Raw genomic sequence first — 20979 nt, 5'->3', positions numbered from 1 at the left:
TCCTGAGAGATTGTGATCTCAGAACTAAACCAAGAGCAACTCTCTTGACATCTCTAGTAATTCTAGTGCAAACAAGAACTGAGACACAAACTCAGACTTGAAAGGGTGGGAATTAGAAGGGTTTGGACACGGCTTGAGATTTCCTGATAGAGTATTTCTGTTGAGGTGAGACCTGCAAGATCATTTCCACATCACTCAGCAGACACTTCACTTTACTAGGGTGTAAAGTTCTGTGTTAAGGCCCTCAGAATAAAAGGTGGGATTTCAGTTTCATGTTTCTTTTTGAGTTTTTGGTTACTCATTTCAAATCCACTCCAAAATGGCTTTTATTTTATTCTTTCTACAGTCATGTTTTGCCTATTAGTCCAAGCAACTTCACACAAGTTTGCTTCACAAGACTGGAACCATGTCTGACTGTACTGTATTCATCATGGTAGTATCCAGAGACTGCCCGTTGTTTCATCACACCTTCATAGTCTTAACTTTCTAAGCAAATGAAGAATTAAAGTTGACTTTGATTTTTTTTCTCCTAGCCTTTTCTGATTGAAACACTTTCGTATTTATTTCATTCCACGAAGGGCACAATAACATTTCTCTGTAACTGTTCTCAGCTACTTTCTATCATGATGGTGCAAAACCAAACAGCCATCAAATAGTGTCTTTTCTTTCCTACCTTCTCCTCTGCTTTAGTTCATTCCTTTTGGCGTTTCATCCTTTTTGTGCTTAGTGTTACAGTTTGATGCACATATATTCTGCATCTACCCCCAGCTAGTTTTGTGGTCTCAGAGAGTCTGTAAGAGTTGATATATAAACAGGAGCCTGAACTGATACACATAACTGATATGTAAGCGTCACCCTGAAGCCCAGGCAGCCCTGCTGTCCAGGGATTCACCAATGGGAATGACTCATTTAGCTGAATGTTCACCTGATCTTGCTGCTGTTGGTACCACAGCAAGTTTTCTCTGTACATATACACTGCTCTGCCTCATGCAAAAATGAGATAGTGAAGAAGACCTATCCGGAAAATACATCCTTGCATTAAGAAGCACAACACTGCAGCAGCCCGAAGTTTTGCTAATCCCAACTGCAGTATGATCCCAGAGAAGTTAGATCCCAGTTCCATTGCAGGTGACCCTCTAAGAATGCTGCTCTGTGGAGAAAGGGGAACTAATCTTCTCTATCCATTCTTTCAGCTGGAGTTTCAGCTCACCATTCTCCACTTAGGGACCTGTGTGTTTTAGTGTGCTTTTGGAACACTAAGAGGTAGGTGAGATCCTTTCTCCGTCTGTCTGGGAAGGCTGAGAACACACCCTGCTTCCAGAACTGCACCGAGGATTTGCATGTTTGCCTCTACATGCCATTCACTCACTTATTTATCTCCTGCCTCTTTACACAGAATAGCTTTTTGAAGAGCTTGCCAAGATTTGTGCTAGGTGCCATCGTGGGTGAATTTCACCACAGCTGAGGGCCTGACAAGCTTTGCTGGACAGACACAGCAGGAAATTAAGGTACTTTTAATGTTTACATATGTTTGTGAATATTTATTTTAAGCCTTCCTGCATTAATAGATTCCAAATGCACCAGAAGCATGGCACACGCTGCTGCTTTGCGCTTGCCCCGCCTGTCCCTGCCCGCAGGCTCCTCCTGGAGCAATGCCTCGTCAATCCAGAGAGCGGCTCTGCGCTTCGGGCAGCGCCACTTCACCAGAGCCACTTCTGCTCCTCTCCTTCACCAGTCCCGCCCCTTCTTCACCTTCCTCAAACCTGCGGCCACTTGAGCCGGGCAGGGCAGCTCCGCCCCGCCTCGGTGCGGGGCCCCGGGCGAGCTGGGGTGCGCACGGCTTCCCGAGGAGCCGACGTGGAAACGGAATCGTTCCTCGGAGTGAGTAAAGCAGTTGCGAAGGAGAGGGAGGGAGGCAGGGATGCGGCTCCGCGGAGGGTCGGGCAGCGGCAGGGGACGCGGAGCCCTGGCACCCATCAGGGGCTGGCAGCTCCCTCCTCGCCGGGGCTGCTCGGGTACTGCTCCTCACCGGGTTTCCTACAATTCCCGTGAGGGTTTTTTTAGCTTCTGGGTCGGCTGCAGCATATGTTTTACGGGTGTCATCATGAATCGTTCTTTAATCCTAGCTCCCTCGCGGAACTGCGTTGGCACGCATTTGGCCGTGTCCCAGCGCTCCGGGCCGGCGGGGCTGGGCCGTACAAGGCACACTCCGGCGGGGCACAGCCCGGGCGAGGGACAATCAACCCGATGCTCTCGGTGTCCTGGGGCTGGAGGATGGTGATCTCTAGCGGCTTTACACGTCTGCATGTTTTAGTGCTTGTTTATTGCATGCGTCCCGGTAAAGTCCTCAAAATGTAATTGCTGCCTTCGTGCAGAGCACCCAAGGAGAGTCAGACAGCTGATGTGAACCAGGGGAGCGAGGGAAGTTGGGGTGGGTCGTTCCTGACTGGAAGCCAAGCGCCCACCAGAGAGCAAATTTAACTCTATCACTCTCATTGCTCAGCAAGGAGAGAAAAATGTAATGAAAGGCTCGTAGGCTAGGATAAGGACAAGGAGAGATCACTCACCAGGTACCATCACAGGCAAAGCAGACTCGACTCCGGGAAATGATTGAGTTCATTACCAATGAAATCAGAGTAAAGTAATGAGAAATAACCAGCAAATCTTAAAACACCTGCCCCCCGCCCCTCCATTCTTCTTGGGTGGAACTTCACTTCTGATTTCCTGACTACCTCCTCTAGCTGCAGTGGCGCAGGGGAATGTGGAATGGGGGCTGAGGTCAGTTCATCAAGTATTGTCTCAGCTACTTCTTTCTCCTCAGGGGGAGGACTCCTCACACTCTTCTCCTGCTCCAGTGTGGTATCCCTCCAACGGGAGACAGTCCTCCACAAATTTCTCCAATATCAGTCCTTCCCAAGAACTGCAGTCCTTTGTGATCAGCTCCAATGTGGGGTCACAAGTCCTGCTAGCAAACCTGCTCCAGCATGGGCTCCTCTCTCCATGAGGCCCTGGGTCCTGCCAGGAGCCTTCTCCAACATGGGATTCCCATGGGGTCACAACCTCCTTTGGGCATTCAGTGGCTCCAGTGTGGGGCCTTCCACAGGCTGCAGGTGGAGGAATCTGCTCCAGAATGGATCTCCGTGGGCTGCTGGGCACAGCTGCCTCACCATGGTCTTCATGATGGGCTACAGGCAAATCTCTGCTCCAGTGCCTGGAGCAAGTCCTCCCCCTCCTTCTACACTGGCCCTGGTGTCTGCAGAGTTGTCTCACATATTCTTACTCCTCTTTTCCTGGCTGCTGTTGCACAGCAATTTTTTCCCCCTTCTTAAATTTGTTATCCTAGAGGCTCTACCACTGTTGTTGATGGGCTCAGCCTTGGCCAGAGTCAGGTCCACTCTGGAGCCAGCTGGCATTGGCTCTGTTCTACATGGGGAAAGTTTCTGGCAGCTTCTCACAGAAATCACCTCTGTAGCTTCCCCCACTACCAAAATCTTGTCGTGCAAACCCAACACAGTAGTTTATCACAGTAGCCTGTGTAGGGTGGACTTACCTGTCTGGAAAAGAGGCATAAAGACACAGTTTTCATTTGTGAAGTTTAGGATTTAGTCATGAGAGGCAGCAGCTAATGTCTGCAGTTTCATTTCTCCAGGCAAGCCTTGGTTTCTCCCTAAAGGTGGCCCCTCTAGCACAAGGCAGCAGCTGAGTTTGGAGGTGGCAGTGTGAACACCTAGGGCTTTGCATTGCATGAGGGAGCAGGACAAAACTTTTGGTCCAGTCACTTTTGTACAGGACTTGATCAGCAGGTGGCCATGGTGCATCTCCTGCCATCCACTGCCAGTGACTGCCATCCCCAGTCTCAGGGTACTGTGGAAGAAGAAGAGGAAGAGGAGAATGAGATGTGAATCTCTCCTGTGTCTCTGTTTGCAGGACCGCTTCATGTCTTGGTCTTGCTGTTTCTGCTCTCTGATGGCTTTCCTCAGGCCCAGCAGCAGGACACTCCTTGTGAAGTGTCCTGGTCCCACAGAGGCTGGGGCATTGATGGCAGCTTGTGCCAAGCTGAGAACCTGCTGCCCATGGGCTTTGGCTGGGCAATGCCAAGGGGTCTCTTGTACAGCTCAGCAAATGCAACTGCAGGGCTTGATGCCTCTGCAGGGACTTCCTCAGCATGGGCCAGTGCTGGGCTATCCTGATTCTGTGGTGAACTGGAGAAAGGGACCAGCATGGCAGAAACCCAGCTTTTTTCTGTCAGCTCTGAGGCTGTGCCTGTGTTAGCCCAAGCAAGGCAGTGAGACCATATGGCAGGAGGAGAAAGTGGCAGCAGGCAAACCTGCACCCTTGGATGCATCCTGGGGGTGCTGTTGGTGCAAAGGAGCCTGTGCCAGGACAAGGTGTGACTGCCTGGCAGGGCTAAAGGGTCTTGCTATGGGTCGCTGGGGTGATGGATGGCTCTGGGGGAGCATGGCTTTGGGGAATTGGAGAGCCCCAAAGGCTCTGGAAAGGGAACTGCAAATCCCCCCTCAAAAAAGAGGGAAAGCAATGCTTATTCTTAGGTTTCTAGTCTGCATACAGGACCTGCATAAGTGCTGCCATATGCTGGGGTGTTGCCATCTCACAGCTCCTGTCAGCTTCAGAGCTGGAGAAGAAGAGAGACCATCCAGTCTTTTGGAACTACTAAACAGCAATGCTGTTTTAAGCACCTGCAGCCCCTGTCCACGCTGATACTACTTGGTACAGAGACTAGAGCAGAGCAGCTGTGGGTGAGCAATGGTGTGTAGTCTGATGAAGTATGAAACACAGCAAAAGGTGAAAAAATGAGCTGCAGACATCTGTTGTCTGAACAGGGTTCTGTGGGGAACAGAAGCTCATCATGTTGAAGAGCAGAGCCAGAGGATAGGTGAGTCGATCTGCCTGAGATCTGAACATCTTTCCAAGAATAAGAATAGCTGATATTGGTCATATAGAGACCATTTGTTTATGCAGGACAAAAAGGATCTGCACTTCTTTTTCCCCTAAATAAATCTATGGGCATTTTTCCACTTGACTTTGCACTAGGCCCATCAAATACCTGTTTTTTAAAATAAGGAGACAAAAGGAGCAAGAGAGGGTTTAAACCCCTTTTCCTCTGCTTGCGCAAAGGCCTTGTGTGTATGGATAACCTCAGAGGCAGGTGCTCTTCACCAGGAGTAAGGCCCAGGTTACACACCAGCCACGTGCAGCCTGCGTCACTGCACCGGGGGTGCCAGGCATTTCCCTCTGCTGGCATGCTCCCATTCTAATCTAAACTGTCCTGGCTGTACTCAGAGACATCAACTCAAAGACACACCGAAGGCACAGCAAGGTAGGCTAGGCAAGTGATGCTATGATCACTGGCAGGTATAAAAGCAGATTGTATCTTTATGTGTGGTATGGACATAAAACTTAGGAATGCAATTCCTAAAGTTGCCTTTCAGATGACCCTGTGTGACTACCAAAAGAACAAAAATCTATCACACCATGTTTAAGGAAATGTCCTTCATATGAGCACTGTGGCTTTCCAGTATATAAGCAAAAACCAACCACCTCCTAGGAGAAACAATCTTGAATGATTAAACTAAGATGCAGCAAAAGGGACCAGGGACCTGCAAGTCCCTGTGAGGGTGTTTGCAGAGTACAAAACCTGCAAAAATACGTATCTTACTGCCATTGCTGTGGCAGACAAGAAGGAATCATTTATATTGACAGCTTTTTAAAAAAGGATTTAAAAGGAAGCTGTGATATTAATGATGGTAATTATAATTAATTAATGTGATAATTAATGATGGTGCCATGATCTAAAAGAAATTCTCACACTTGCTTTACAAAATAAAGCCTTGAGAGCAGTGAAAAGAAGGAAGGCTCTAATCCCCAGACTACCACCTGCTCTCGGAACATCCTAGGAAAAAAAACCCCAAAACACAGAGAGGTTATTTTTGTGTTCTGCATAATCCAGGAGATCATAAAATGAAAAACTAACAGGATAACTCTAGTAGGCCCTGGTGATGCCATGATTTCTCATCTGGGTTTCATCCACTGGCACTCCTGGCATGACCACTGCAAATTTTGCAGGAGGTCCCCGAGAAGAACAGTTCCAGAGTAGTTTCAGGAAGGCCAGACCAAACTGAAGTACTTATGATCATGGACTCATAGGGGTGATAAAAACACCTTTGATGTTCTCCAAACTGGGACTAAGGAGAGAAAGGTTTTCCTCTTTTGACCCCAGACCAGCATGACCTGCAAATCCGGTGTCCTGACATCTTTGTAAAGGCTTTTCATAGAGGTACTCCTGTGGCAGCTGATTGGATCCTTCAAAGTAAGTGTTCTCCAGGGACCTGAGGATAGCAGACCCAGCCCCTGTCCCAGCCCTGCCATCAGTCCCCTTGCTATGCTCCTGGGGCTGCAAAGGGTAAAGGAATGGTTGCAGTTTCACACTGGAGGGAGGTACTCCTTGTGATTTCACAATAGCCAATATAGACAGTAATTTCTCCATACCAATGAAACTGCGTATATTTGTCTTGGCTCTGTTTTTTCTTTCACTTGGTCAGTTTGCAAGCCTGAACCTGGAACCCACCCTTTGGAGTTGGGCTAGGAGACAGTGTTATCAAAAGCAGCATATATCATGGCTGATAAGCTCTTGACATTTTGCTGCAACTACTTGAGAGAAGGGTTGGCATTTTTTAACATCTATAAATCCATCCTACACAGGTGCAATGTCATTAATTCAACCACAGTATATGGAATGGTTTATTGTTTTTCTTTTCTTTTTCCCTCCCAGGACACCATATGAAGTGCCAGAGCACATACCAATGGAAGGCCCTTTGCAAACCTTCACTCACGTGTGCCATGAAAATGGTCAATGGATGTCACAGTTGCCAGAGAAACTCTGGGATATTCCCCTCTATAACTTAGCTCTTCCAGGTAAAGATTAACTTTGCTGCTCCACTGTTTTGTTAGCTTGCCATTTAAGCATTGGAATATCCTGTTTGTCCCATTTCAGAATGGCTACGTTTATTATTTGGGTCAGTGTGTGGGGGAGGGTTTGTGTGATGTTATGTGAATAATGTTGGTCTGTAATGTTTGGGGTTTCTTAGAGGGGAGGAGTAAAAAAAGAATTTTTTATTGATTTTTAGAAATGAAAAGAAAGAGGCACTTTTTTTCAGTCCTTCTGCATCATCTTGTCAGATACTATTAATAATCTAAGGATTGACTTATTTGGGCAATGATAAAATTTTCCAAATTAATTCTTGCTACTTCCTATATAATAAAATGTGTCCAGAAGGGGAGAAATAACATTTTACCTTATTTGTTTCTTTGTCCTGTCTAAAAGAAGCTGTGAAGTTGCAGAAAAAGGAGAATTGAGACTTGTAGTTAACATGTTTCTATTAATGCAGACTGTTACTTTTCTATATGATCCAGTTTATAAACACTGGATTTATTGTATTATGCGTAAAAGCACTTAAATGATACCTGTGTATCATTAACCTTTCTTTGGTCATATTATTGCTTCTTTCTGCTGCCTTGATTTTCTTCCCCCTCTCATTCTGTCAAAAAAATTTATGATAGAATGTGATTTCACTGGCCTTGGGGAGGCACTGGAGGACCATCAGCTCTTGAGTGGTTCCCTTTGCCTCCATATAAAAATGGTATTAAAGAAAAGTCTAGCCCATGTTTTCTCTCATACCTGTAGATGTGATGGGTAGTTTGGATGGAAAGCAGCACAACGTGTAGATGAATGTTTTATATAGGCCACAGGATCATAGGTTAATTTTAGGAAAGGTATAAATTTAGAGATAGTGTGAAGTGTTGTCTTCAGTGGGTAGAGCCCTGGCAGAACCCAAGAATTGTAGTGTTTTGGCTTTTTTCTGCCCATTAGTTGTGAACTAATGGAGTGTGAAGTTCCAGTTAAAATTGAAACCCAGAAACTTATTTTGTGGTGGCTTCTTAGATATGTAATTTGAATTGATGTTAGCTTCAAAACAAGCACATCTCTGTTTAGGATAAAGCCTATGTAAGAGGACCAGTACAGGTGCTATAAAAAATATCTAGATTTCTTATTCAACCATCAAGAGGAGAAAAAAGAAAATATATATCTATCTTATGACTGAAGAAAGAAGGTAATAGTATTCTCTGTTTCTATTTTTTATTCTGTTCCTATTGCAAAAATCCTTCAAAAAATCAGTAGTACACTCGGTGGGATTTTGTTTCTCTGGAAAAGGAGCCACGTTGTTTTTATAAGACTTTCGCTTGGTGTTTCTTGGCCATCCTAGAAAGTGGAGAACATGCTGATGGGTTTGTTTGACTTCCTGGCTCTCCTCTAAGGGTGACCTTGTTATTCTTGCAAATGTTTGTTGTTCTTGTGAACAACATGCATGCAGGGAGAACAGGAATGAAGAATAGTTGAAGGCAGGTTCATTTCAGCAAACATTAGAGGAGTTTTACAGAGCATTGCAGGCTATTAGCTTGGAATATTTTGGTGTCTGTCCACCTGACCTACAAATCTAGCCTAAGTCAGAACACAAACAGATCACGACCAACCAGGTCAAGACAGCTCTGGCAGGTTTCCAGAGGGTGCAATGACTGGGGGAAGCCCAGTTTGGAAGTGGAAGTTTATCTCATAGAAGGCATGGGAGAAACATGACAGAGTGGATTCTGAAAGCATGATGAGGAGACAGCAGCAAATCTCACTAATTAGTGTTGTGCTTGCACCAGAATCAGCACAGTGCTGCTGGGGAGGTGTTGCTTCAAGGTCTGGAGCTACTTGGCTTGGTGCTAGCTCACTATCTTTGCATCATATGTGTTGTGTCATGGATGTACCCATCTTCCTTTCATTACTGTACCTCACTGACACCACAGAGGACTCGTCAGTAAAAGATTACTATCCGTTTGCTGGTTGGCATCTGTAGATGCAACACCCATGAAGGGAATCCTGCTCATCTCTCTCAGACTTGGATTTGGTCCTTGGGTATTTAATAGTTTGACTCTTACATCTTCTGACACCTACTTCTTTTATTGCATGTCCTCAATATCAATCTCCCATCTGCAATGAGTGTGGTTTGGGTGTTTAAAGCAATAAAATAGATCAAAAATGGCTTTTAGAAGGTGGAAAAAATGGAGTGAGACATCAAACTATTATTGACAGCTTCAAAGAATTTTTATTTCCAAACCAATCCTTTTTACTTTGTCTACTAGAAATATTACCACTAGCACCGGTAAGACTGACAATTCAAGAAAGCAGTTCCTAGCACCAGTGAACAATTAGTTTGACAGAAGACTTAAACCCCAAAATGATAAACAGATTGTTTGCAGATACTCTCTTAAGATCCAAGCAAGTCACTTCACTGAATTGTTAGCTTTTCTTATTGATGCTTTATAAAACTGGAAGAAATAATGGAACAGAAAAGCTAGCAACATCACCAGTTCCCTGTCCTGAAGAAATTGTGAGTTGCAATAGTTTCATCTAAACATGATGCAAGAGATGTGTCAGATTTATTAAGACTTCAAGGAAATAAAATATTTGTGCAGGCTGTTGTTGGCTCTGATGCCTGTGGAATTCCTTGTGCTGGAAAAAGTCAGGTAATTTTTGAAGTCCATCAAATGAGGATCTTGTTCATCTTTCACTCATAAACTTAGACTTGGATTTGCCTCTGAAACCTTCAAGCACCCACCTTGTTTGTTGTTTTTGTAGGGGAGGTGGGGGGTTTAGTTCAGGAGGACGTTTTTACCAGGTATTTAAGATAATAATATTTAAAGTGCCAAGTTAAGTGTTGGTCCAGTCAAAGGTGTAAGAAGATGAATTTCTGCTTTCAATCACATTTTCCCGTGTAGAGATGAGGGTATTGGAGAATGAAAACCTGCATTTGGACAACTCTGAAAATAGGGCAAATTCTAGATAAATTTAGCCTTCAGCTATTTATTCCCTGAAAAAAAAGTGTTTATACATCAAGATAATTACTTTGAGGGAAGATGCTATTTGAAACAGACCATTTTGTTGTGGTTTGCGGCAAACAATAGTAATGTGGAGTTTAGATGGGGGCTGCTTTATTGAAAGTCTCAATGCCTTCCCTTCACAAGGATTTCACACTAAGTTTATTAATGTTAGGTGAGCAACCTCTGTAGAAAATTCCACCTTTTTGCCATAACTACAGAGGTTCTCAGACAATATAGGTGTGTGGCTCACAAATGGGGTGGCCTATCAGGTGTGCACATGAAATGTAGCCATGGAATGTGGTCTTGACTAGTTAAGAAATGAGATTTTCTGTACATTTATTTTTGTGTTCTACAGGGAGTCATGACACTATGACCTACTGTTTGGATAAAAGCTCTGCTGTTAGTGGCAATGAGTCCAAGCTGGTGAAGTTTTTAAGCAAATGCCTGCCATGCATTGTGCACCCCATTATCATGAAGTGGTCTACAACACAGGTAACCATCATCTGGCGTTCTCTTCTTGGCTTGGCAAAGCTGAAGCTTGTGCTGCAGGGCTGAGAGTGTACAATGACAGAATAGCCTGCTGCCCAGAAATCTGTGCTCTCATAAGATGCCGTGCTCGGGTGTTGTGGTTTAACCACAGCCACCAACTCAGCCCCGCACTGCTGCTTCTCGCTGCCCCTGGGTGAGATAGGGGAGGGAGCTGGAAGGGAAAAGGTTGGAGAACTTGTGGGTTGAGATGAAGACTGTTTAATAGGTAAAGCAAAAGCCACAGGTGCAAGCAGAGCAAAATAAGGAATTAATTCACCACTCCTCATGGGCAAGTAGGTATTCATTCATCTCCAGGATAGCCAGGCTTCATCATGGGTAACGGTGTCTTAGCACGACAAGCACCATCACTCTGAACGTTCCCCCTCTTCTTCTCCCCCCAGCTTTATATGCTGAGCATGACTCCTTATGGTGTGGGATATCCCTGTGGTCAGTTGGGGTCATCTGTCCTGGCTGTGTCCCCTCCCAACTCCTTGTGCTTCCCCAGCCTCCTCACTGGTGGGGTGGGGTGAGAGGCAGAAAAGGCCCTGACTCTGTGTAAGCACTGCTCAGCAATAGCAAAAACATCCCTGTGTAATCAACATTGTTTCCAACACAAATCCAAACCACAGTTCTGTTCCAGCTAATATGAAGAAAATTACACTTCCTTATCTAAATCGAGCACTTTGGAGTATGAGATAGGAGTCACACATGCCTGATCATCTTTTCTGAGGAAAAAGCATGCAGGTGAGGCAGGGATGATACTTAAACAAAGATGTTGCTTAAAGCTGGCCACTTGTTACTAGAAACCCTTTTTCAACATGTTTATTGTTGTGGTGAATAACATTTAATGTAATCAACAGAGGTTTTTTCTTTTGCACTTTGTTCAGAAGGTACTGCTTGTAATTTTTGCTATCACTGTTTTGTGAGATGTCAGTTGTTTTCCTCATCTGTACTGGGTATTTCACCCAGCAGCAGAGACAGAAGAATCCCTTGTTGAAGGGATTTTTTTCCCATAAAGATTAAGAGAACGTAGGTGTGGTCCATCATGTAAGGTTTCGTTAACTTTTTAAAATGTGCAAATATTAAGCTAGTAGTTTATCTCTTTGTTCCTTACAAACCTATGTTGAAGACAAAATTGGGGATCATGATTTAAGCTACAGCTTTTGAAGATTCTTCCAAAGAACAGACTTTCCTGACATCAGAGGTACTAAAATGCTTTCTGTTTTTGTTCTTATTGAAGGAGTAGTTAATTTTTAGGGAATTAAAATGGAATAATTGATAAATAGCGGTAAGCATGCCAAAGTTTCTTTTGTTGTGTCTGAGGATCTCTGGCAAACTGGAATCTTAGACACTACCAGGTATCAAATACGAACTGGCCATGATGAGCTGATGTGGAAGGGCACTTGCTTAGCACAGATCCTTGTTTATCTTGAGCTGCCTTTTTTCTGGGGACTTCAGCTGATGAAAGATTTAGATACCTCCTAACTTGTGGGTTTCTGGCCAGCAAAGTGACCCTGTTGGTGACAAACAATCTCTTAACATTATTATAGTAATTTTCTGGTCTGAACCCAGCGTGACAAGCAGGAAGTGGCCCAGTGCTGATAGGGAAGAGGCACGGCTACAATTCTGCCCCTCCTTAGCTCTGTGGCGCTCCAGCTATCTGTGTGGGGAGATGACTCCACCCATTGGTATCCAGAACAGACACCACAGAGCCCTACTGATGGTAGGATCCACAGATTCCTGGATGGGCCAGTGCCTGGGAGTTTCCTACTTGAGCCCCAACTGCTGTGGCTGTCAGTCTAGAGGCCCAAATGCTTCCTGTGTAATGGCCGTGGAACTTCCAGTCATGCCCTGGATGCCTGGTCTGAGATTGAAGCACTGAGCAACATTGCTCCTCAGGGCTTCCTTTTAAATGGTGCCCTTTAGGGGGCAATGTTCACACTGCCTAATTTAGTATCCAAATGCAGGTGACTAATTAGAGAATCTAATTTGTCTAGTTTTCCCGTGTAGTCAACAGAAAAGAAATGAATTCCTCTAAAGGGCAGTTCAGAGCAGCTATTTCATCTGGTGCTCTTTCTGGCCACGAAGGTTATATATGACCTACAGCCATGTATACTCCCATCTTCAACATGCTCCAAGCAAAGGGGTATGGATCGTCCCTTCAACTGCTTCAGCCTGGTGGACACCAGGCAGGCGCTAAAGGAGCTGTTGGCCAGACCCACTGCACCGTCTGGACCCCGGGGCACACGGGGCTGGTCTGTCCCAGCCCAGCCCCTTGGGCACAGCCTGGGGAGACTAAATTCATGTCCAAAGAGCACGAAGTTAGGGGGTTAAACCAGGCAAGGTGAGCATCCTGCCGTGTGTCTTAAGCTCTGTCTCAGTGCTAAAGCTACGAATTTGGATATTCAAGAGCAACTTAGCTTTCACTGAATCCTTTCTGACTTAAATCAGTACCATGTATGGTTTCTGAAATTTTTAAATTTTTATCCCTAGCAGGTTGGACTGAGACAAATTAGTATTTAAACATATTTAATTAAATTGATTCTATTTTCTTATGCTAAGGGAGTCTTGATATAAGGCAAAGATAAATAATTTGGGACTTTTTCGCCTGGAAACAGCTTTATCACCTGTTTGATTCAGCCCTCAAATCCAGTGGAAGAGCTCTGAGGGAAGTGGAACAAGAGGAGTGCCTCTGTTTTGTAGGGCTTCTACAGGTTAATTCAAACTTTATAAGAAACCTTATCTTGAAAAAGAACAATAGCCAGTAGTTTTTTCTATTTTTGTTTTTCCTTCTGTTGAGGATGTGTGAGGTCTGCAGAGACAACCATGGTAAAGTCTTTGATCTAATAAAATAAATACAGCGTTTCTAAGGTGCTGATCCTGCAATTGTTTTTAAATGAATAGTTGTGTGAAGAGCAATAATGTATTTATGCACAGGTTAATTGAGCTTTAGCTTTCAGAACACAACAAGGGCAACGATCTGAAACTAACCTAATCTGTACCTGCAGTATATGCTGCGGGTAAATTGGAATCCCTCCAATTTATGAGAGCAAAATCCTTCAAAGTTGCAACTTGGTGCCATATAGTGACATTTTAAAGACAAAAGACCTGTGAAAAATGCCATAGGGCTAACTTTGTACCCTTTTTTTAGCTTTCTAAACTAAAGAAACAAATTTCTTTCAGGCTCTCAGGACCTTTGTCTTCTGTTTCACCTTTCAGGTCCTGACTGTGACGGAGCAACTTGAGGCCGGAGTTAGATACCTGGATTTCAGGATCGCCCACAAGGCTAATGATCCATCTATGAATTTGTACTTCGTGCATATGGTTTACACAACTGTTACTGTGCAGGTATTTTCCTAACCTTTGTGATGGCTATAAAACCAGTGCCATTTCTCTCATTTAAGGGCCATCACAATCTGAAAATGCTGGCTCAAGGTCTTCTCAGTAGGTTATTAATTTTTCTTTTGTGAGGACTTTAAACTAGAGAAAATCAGCAGGGCTGGAGATTAGTTTAGCAGCTGAACTTGCTACTGGAGCATCTGTCATTTCCTCATGCTCAAACCAGACTGTTCTCCACTGCCTATCCCCTGCCTCATGCTCAGTGTTCTGGGGCTTATCTTGTGTTGTTCCAGGATGACACACAGGGCATTCCTGTTTCCCTGGTAAGGAGAGAAGTTATTAAAGGGAAGAAGGCATGAAAAGCCCTATATAATTACAGAAACACTTATTTTTTTGAGAAAACACTGTTTTTCATTATTGTGATTGTGAGTCTACTCCACAATCACTGCTCTGTTGATTGTATGTCCTTTCTCCTGCATAGCACAGATAACTTTCTAAGCTGCCATACCTGTTTCTTGCAGGATATTATGTGGGAAATATTGAGGTGGTTAGAAACTCATCCTCAGGAAGTTGTTATCATAGCCTGCAGGAATTTTGATGGATTAACCAAGAGACTTCATAATCATCTTGTTGCCTGTATAAAAGAGATTTTCCGGTGTAAACTGTGTCCTAGAAATGTAAGTATGAGATCATTTTTTTCTCATTCTTTAAAGAATGATACATCACAGTGAGATCTTTGATTCCAAATTTTTAGATATATTCTACTTTCACTGTGTTTTTAACCTAGGAAAGGTACCATTTGCTGCATCAGAGATGGGACATTACGTAATAGAACTGAGCAGATAAAGCAAACTTATATTTCACAGTGTGGAGGAGGGAATTAAATTTGATTGTTACATCTGTTGAGTTGTGGGACAATAGTAGAGACAACTGTCATCCATTGTCCTGTCTGAGTTTTCTTGGAAAGGAAAAGGAAAGAAGAGAGAAAAGAAAAGAGAAAAGAAAGGAAAATGAAAGAAAAAAGAAAGGGAAAAAAAAGAATGGAAAATAAAAGTTGTGTGTGTTATATATTTATAGAATATAAATAATCCATTTTCTGCCTTTTCACAGCAATAATTATAAATTAATTTTTTTCTATTTAAATTAGTTTAGGTTGGAAGTGACCTCTGGAGGTCATTTGGTCCAACACCACCATGCAAAGCCAGGACCAGCTTCAAAGTTACGTTGGGCTGCGTCCTGTTCATTCTTGAGTATCTCCAAGGATGGAGGTTCCACAACCTTTCTATGCAACATTTGACCACTCTCACAGTAACTGTGTTTTCCTTCTCTATCTGATCAGAATCTCTCTTGTATCTGCTGACTTTCCATCCTTTGCTGTGCATGTCTGAGGAGTCTTCTCTCCATTTACCTGTTAGGTATTTGCAGACAGCAGTAAGACCTGTCCAGTCTTCTCTTTTCATGCTGGACAGACTAAGCTCCCTCAGCCTGTCCTTGTGTGTCACGCTCCAGCCTCTGCTCGCTCTGGTTGTGTCCTGCTGGATTCATTCCGGCTTGTCAATGACTTCTTTGTACTGGAAACAGTACTTGAGCTGCAGTCCCACAACTGCTTAATAGAGGGGAAGATCCCCTTTTCCTGATTTGCTCTCTGTGCCTCTGCTAATACAGCCCACTTCACAGCTGACCTTTTTTTCCAGGTGGGCACACTACTGTCTCATGTTCATCTTGATGTCTACAAGAACCTCCAGGTCCTGTTCTGCAAAGCAGGTTTTCTGGCCAGCTCCCACCAGTCTGTCTTGGTGTGTGGGGTTAGTCTGTTCAGGACGTAGTGTTTTCTTTTGTTGAGCTTCATGAGGTTTCTGTCAGCTTGTTGAGGTCCCTCTTAATAGTATCTCTGCCCTCAGTGCATTTCTGGTGGCATTGACTTTCCTGGAGCTCACCTCCTAACCAGCATTTGTTACCCAAACCTCCAGAAAAGCCTTAATTGATTTTAAATAATCAGAAAATATTTGATTGCTAGATTTTAGAAGTTGAGACTTTTAGCTCCGTTTTTTACAAGGTGTGGGAGCTTTTAGTGGTTAAACAATTAACATTTCAAAGATGCACAGGAACAGAGGGTTTTCTCTGGAGATGTGAGTGGTACAGGAGAATGATGACCCTGTTTGCGATTCAAATTCAGCCTTTGAAGCTGGTGTATCAGTAACAGTGTGAGTATTACCATTTCAAAGCATTTTGTAAAGCAGAGTTAAAATAGAACAATTCTCAGCAAAACTAGGGGATTCTGAATATTCAGGCCTCAGCTGAATAACTGAAGAGCTGGGTGACACTGTTTTATTGTTTCCCCAAATAACTTGAGTGTGTAAGTTGTGGATGAGCAGAGATACTGGAGAAGGTGGTCAAATTTGCTTTCAGATACATGGCCAGCTCTTAAAAAGAAAAAAGTTATTAGCTGCAAAAGGGGCAAACTGCTGATGACAATGTGTTGAATGAAGCTATTGAAAGAATGGTCTGAGATCACTTCACCGAAGAAAGAACATTTCCGAGTTGTGTCCAGGAAGAGGTAGGAAGAGAACTAGAGAAAAGACAAACCAAGTACTTCAAAAACTTTCTTTCTATGGGATCTGTGACTAGCCAGTGGATCTCATCAATTTTGCTAGTGGTACCATTGCAGGTTAGGCAGCTGGGGGATTTTTCAGGATCACAGATTTAGATTTACGATCAAATATCCAAGTGCTTGCTGACTTACTCTAAAATAAACCACAACCTGCTGTCTATCAAGACCGCATCTCTGTTGTCACACAGAGTTAAGTGTCAAAGTGTTTCTGAAGCAGCTGCTAAGGTGAGGTCTGTATGTAGTACTGGCACAGGCCACAGTGTGACAATATTAGACTGCATTTAAAATTTTAATTGTCTTAACTATTCAAGGTGTCTTCCTTTGATCTGGATTACTAGGGTTTAAAAATCCCTTGTTAGACTTTCATTTCTGCTTTGTTTGCAAAATAAGCACCTGTGTTCATATACACGTCTCTGGTAGCTTTTTTTTTTGGCTTTTATTGCACATTTTGTTTGTTTAAGAGGTTCCAGCTTTAGAAAGGCAGCTGGAGTAAAGCAAAGATTTCAGTCAACCACAGTTTTGTAGCTTGAGTAGCTCGTGCCTTAAGTTTGCAATATTTCCTGACCTAATGGAGGCTTGCATTCTCTCTTTTGTGGATGAACTGAGAGGGATTCATTCAACCCCCTTAATTCAACCTTCTTCAAATATTTACATTAATAATTTTCAAGTGCCTTTGGCTTTTATTTTAATTAGTAAGCTAATTGGAACATCAAAAAGCCACCATTTCCTTTTCAGAAACAGCAAACCTAGTTTTTAACCACAACATTTTTAGAAAAAGCAATGCCTGTTAAATATGTCGGTTTTGCAAATAAAACTAGTCAGAGGGCCTCAGTTCTCTCCAATTGTAACTTCTGAGCTGGAAAATGTAATTTCATATTGAGACACTTAAATGTAACTTAAATTTTAGCCTATCTGTTAGAGAAAGTGTCTGACTCAGGTGTTCCTCTCTCTCAGTTAAAAATGTCTGGAGCATCCCAATTTCAGAAACTTTCCACTTAGACAAATAAGAATTAATGTAGCTCCTGGTGATTCACATTTAGTCTTACCAAGTTTTAAGCAGTTCAGTTTTCTCTGATGGTTACTATGCCAAATTTGCATCAATGTGAGGCATTTGCCGAAATGATTCCTGCTTCTCTGTGTCTGCATTCCTGTAGCAGATGGTCTGTATCTTCCTCCCCTAACAAATTTTCAGCAGCAGCTTGTGCATGAGGGCTGACACAGGGATGATTTCCTATTATGCAGGTGTGAGACCTTGAGTTATGTACACTATCATAGTTGAATTGTTTGAGGAAAGGAGGAATATGCTGAAGCTCCCAGGGTCCTATGGCCCTGCAGCTTGTCAACCAGCCCATCACCTACTGGGCTGCTCATTTAAAAGCTTTATTTGAACTGAATCTGTGCCAAGGTGATGTCACACATCAGTATGTGGACTTTGGGAACACTACTGTGTTGCTGACTTCAACCTGGGCATGCTTCCTTTTAGGTGGTGCCAACACTGCGGACCATGTGGCACCTCAGCCATCAGGTTATAGTCTCGTATGAAGAGGACATGGAACTGGAAAAGCACTGCGAGCTGTGGCCCCCCATCCCATACTGGTGGGGAAACAAAACGTCCACTCGTGCCCTTATCCGGTATTTGGAGCGCATGAAGCGGATGGGCCGTCCAGGTAGGCACAGGGAGTTCGCTCGGAGGAGAGAAGGCGCATTTAGAGCAATGCAAAACAAGTAGGAAGTTGGCTGGTCGTAGCCTTACGGGAAGTAAGCACCCTGTGTGTGCTGTGTGCCCATGGCTGCTGAGTGCTCTGCCCACCCCTGCGTGAGCGCGACGCTGTCTTTGGTGGTGCGGATATGTGTCAGTGTGTGAACATGCACAGACTGCGGAAATGGTGGCAGCCACCTTGCTCGTGTGACCCATGGAAAGGGACCCCTCAGCACAGACCAGGTTGGTGGCGCAGCTGTGCCCGCCTCATGGGTAGGAGGCTGCTTCCTCAATCCAGTGCTTGTTGCTTTAGGCAGCACAGATGATGAGAGAAGTGCATTCCACAAGCCTTGTTGTGAAAGGAAGCTCCTACAAGGTCTCTCTCAGGGGAGACCTTATCACTCTCTACAACTACTTGAAAGGAGGTTGTAGCAAGGTGGAAATTGGCCTCTTCTCCCAGGCAGCCAGCAACAAGGAAAGAGGAAATGACCTCAGGCTCTGCCAGGGAATGTTGAGGTTGGACATCAGGAAGAATTTCTTCATTGAAGGGGTGGTTAAGCATTGGAATGGGCTGCCCAGGGAGGTGGTGGAGTCATTATATCTGGAAGTGTTCAAGAAATAACTGGATGTGGCACTTAGTGTCATGGTTTGTTGTCATGGTGTTTGGTCAAATGTTGGACTCAATGATCTTGGAGGTCTTTTCCAACCTTGGTGATTGTGTGCTACAAGAGCAGTATGAGAAGGGTGTAGCTGCACATTAAACAGCAGCACTCAAGCATGCTGGTGGTATAATCTGACAGAGGTTCAGTTCAGAACCCCTGACACAGCTTTTGAAGTGAACGCACAGGGTGGTGACGGGGGGAGCTGCTTCAGAAGCGCGCTCCCCAACCGAAGGCAAATGCTTGTGTGGGTGCACCCTGTGTTCCCATCCAGCGTGGGGGAAGGTTAAGTGTTTGGAACCAACCCTCACAGAAACAAACATAATTTACAAAGGAGGACTACTCACTGGAGAATCTTTAGACTGCAGTGAATAACTAGACAAATTTAGCTAAAAGGGAATGTTTCAGTAACCGAGCATGGCTCAGGAATTGTTTACTACAGCGTGCAGTTGCAACAGGGGGAGACAGTTGTAGGGACATGAAACAATACAGAAAGAGTGTGAAGTTAATATTTTAATGATCCCCACTGGAATGAGATGTGAAGCTAATGCAGTGCTGAGATGTGTCTCTTCTTCTCAAAAGAACATTTAATGTGTCACTTTCTGATTTTTGTTTCAGGAAAATTCTTTGTAGCAGGGATTAACCTTACTGAAAATTTAAGGTATATTCTCGTACACCCATTTGGATCGTTGAAGAAAATGACACTCCAGAGTCTTCCATGCTTGAAAATCTGGATAAAGAAGCAGTATCCAGGACCAAAAAAAAAAAGTATTAACATAATTGCTGGAGACTTTATAGGAAACAATGATTTTGTCAAAGATGTGATAGAACTTAACACAAAAATTAATCCTCCATTGCACTGTCAAAGTGAACTGGAACAAATAGCATTTAATTCTCTGCTTAATCTATGAAAAGTTGAAAAGGCTTTGTCTGCATTTATTGTGCCCTGCTGTAAACATCCTGAATCCCATAAATGTCCAATTAACTTAAATGAGGAATGCTTTCAAGGCTCAGTAGGAGAAGGTCTCTCAACATCACCAGGGTTTTGAGGCCTTTGGACAGAAAAGAGAGCAGGTGTACCTTGCTGAAGTCTCTAGAGAACTATGGTATAGGTGCAATTTTTTTGGAGGTGCTTTGATTCTGTAGCAGCTGGCAATACTGAAAGTCCCAAGAACTGAATCTTATTTTACATAGTACTAAGAAGGAGGAATATGTCAGTAGCTGCATGATTTAGTGGTAATATTTTATCTTTCTGATAATTGTGAAGATACTCTGCAGTACTTGCAACCCAAATTCTTACTCTTTTATATCAGTCTGACATTGACTTGTCATTTTCATAGTTTGTGTTAAATAAACTAAAGGAACAGTTAAAAAATATTTTGATATATCAGAGGTGCTGTGCTGATAATCCAATTTGAAGTTATTTTATATATACACCAAGGTGCTGAGTATCATTTGTGAGCTCCCTTACAGGGTAGCCACAAAATTATTTAGGATGTGTAAGAGGTAATTGTAATTGCACACTTCATCATGCAAGTTCTGCAGGGATAAAGATAACAAAACTAGGCCCTTACACAGTTTGTCTGTGGCAATGAAAAGTTTTACTAGGTGTTGCCGAAGTATGCCTTACAATGAAAATAAACACAGAGGAAACAAATTCCTGATCTTAATTTAAACTGCCCTAGAAATACAGATTCTTGGCTTCTGTCATGCTCATTTGGGGTTTCACACTTGGTCTTTTATTTAGCTATTTTAGTAGCTCTGTAATTATTTTTCCTCTCACTAACTAGTTTTTGCACATGTCAAAACTAAGAGGTTTATGCTGTTTCCCATCCCAATACTAATTGTTTTTCTAAATGAACTGTGCAGTAACAGATGCTCATGAAAGCAAGAGAAACGTCAAGCATCAGGACTAAAATAAAACCATTTATTGTGTAAAGTTCACTATGCAACGTCATCCATATACCTCACTTTTTAGATGCACTTTATATGCAAAAGCTAAATTCAGATCTCTGCTAATGTTTGCAGAAGTTTTTCTGCCTATCTTTTGTGCCCTCTTTTGTACCCTTGTTACTCTAATAAAACTTGATCTCCCTCTGTAATATGTGAAATAGTTTGGTTTCTCCTTTCTGTGATATTGTTTTATTGGTTCCCAGTAGTAATTCATAACTTAAGTAATGGATCTGTTGTGGTTGTGGGTT

At 43.3% G+C, this 20979-nt stretch overlaps 1 protein-coding gene across 3 annotated transcripts; it reads left to right on the top strand.

The window, feature by feature from the left end:
- Positions 1–1668: 1668 nt before the first annotated feature.
- Positions 1669–20880, top strand: PLCXD1 (phosphatidylinositol specific phospholipase C X domain containing 1). 3 transcript variants are annotated; one of them, XM_048324522.1, is made up of 7 exons: positions 1669–1881; positions 6791–6933; positions 10298–10434; positions 13690–13818; positions 14331–14486; positions 17904–18087; positions 19397–20880. In XM_048324522.1, exons 2-7 carry the CDS (start codon positions 6822–6824, stop codon positions 19687–19689), a joined length of 1011 nt encoding a protein of 336 aa, XP_048180479.1. In that variant the 5' UTR covers positions 1669–1881; positions 6791–6821; the 3' UTR covers positions 19690–20880. The 3 variants fall into 3 exon arrangements, with proteins under 3 accessions (XP_048180479.1, XP_048180471.1, XP_048180463.1); XM_048324514.1 differs by lacking the exon at positions 1669–1881 and adding an exon at positions 6620–6681; XM_048324506.1 differs by lacking the exon at positions 1669–1881 and having other exon boundaries at positions 6693–6933.
- Positions 20881–20979: the final 99 nt, after the last annotated feature.

The sequence above is a fragment of the Corvus hawaiiensis genome, chromosome 2 (assembly GCF_020740725.1).
Source record: "Corvus hawaiiensis isolate bCorHaw1 chromosome 2, bCorHaw1.pri.cur, whole genome shotgun sequence".
NCBI lineage: Eukaryota > Metazoa > Chordata > Aves > Passeriformes > Corvidae > Corvus > Corvus hawaiiensis.
Note: the sequence above shows the minus strand (reverse complement) of the source record. Positions and strands in the feature narration are given on the sequence as shown.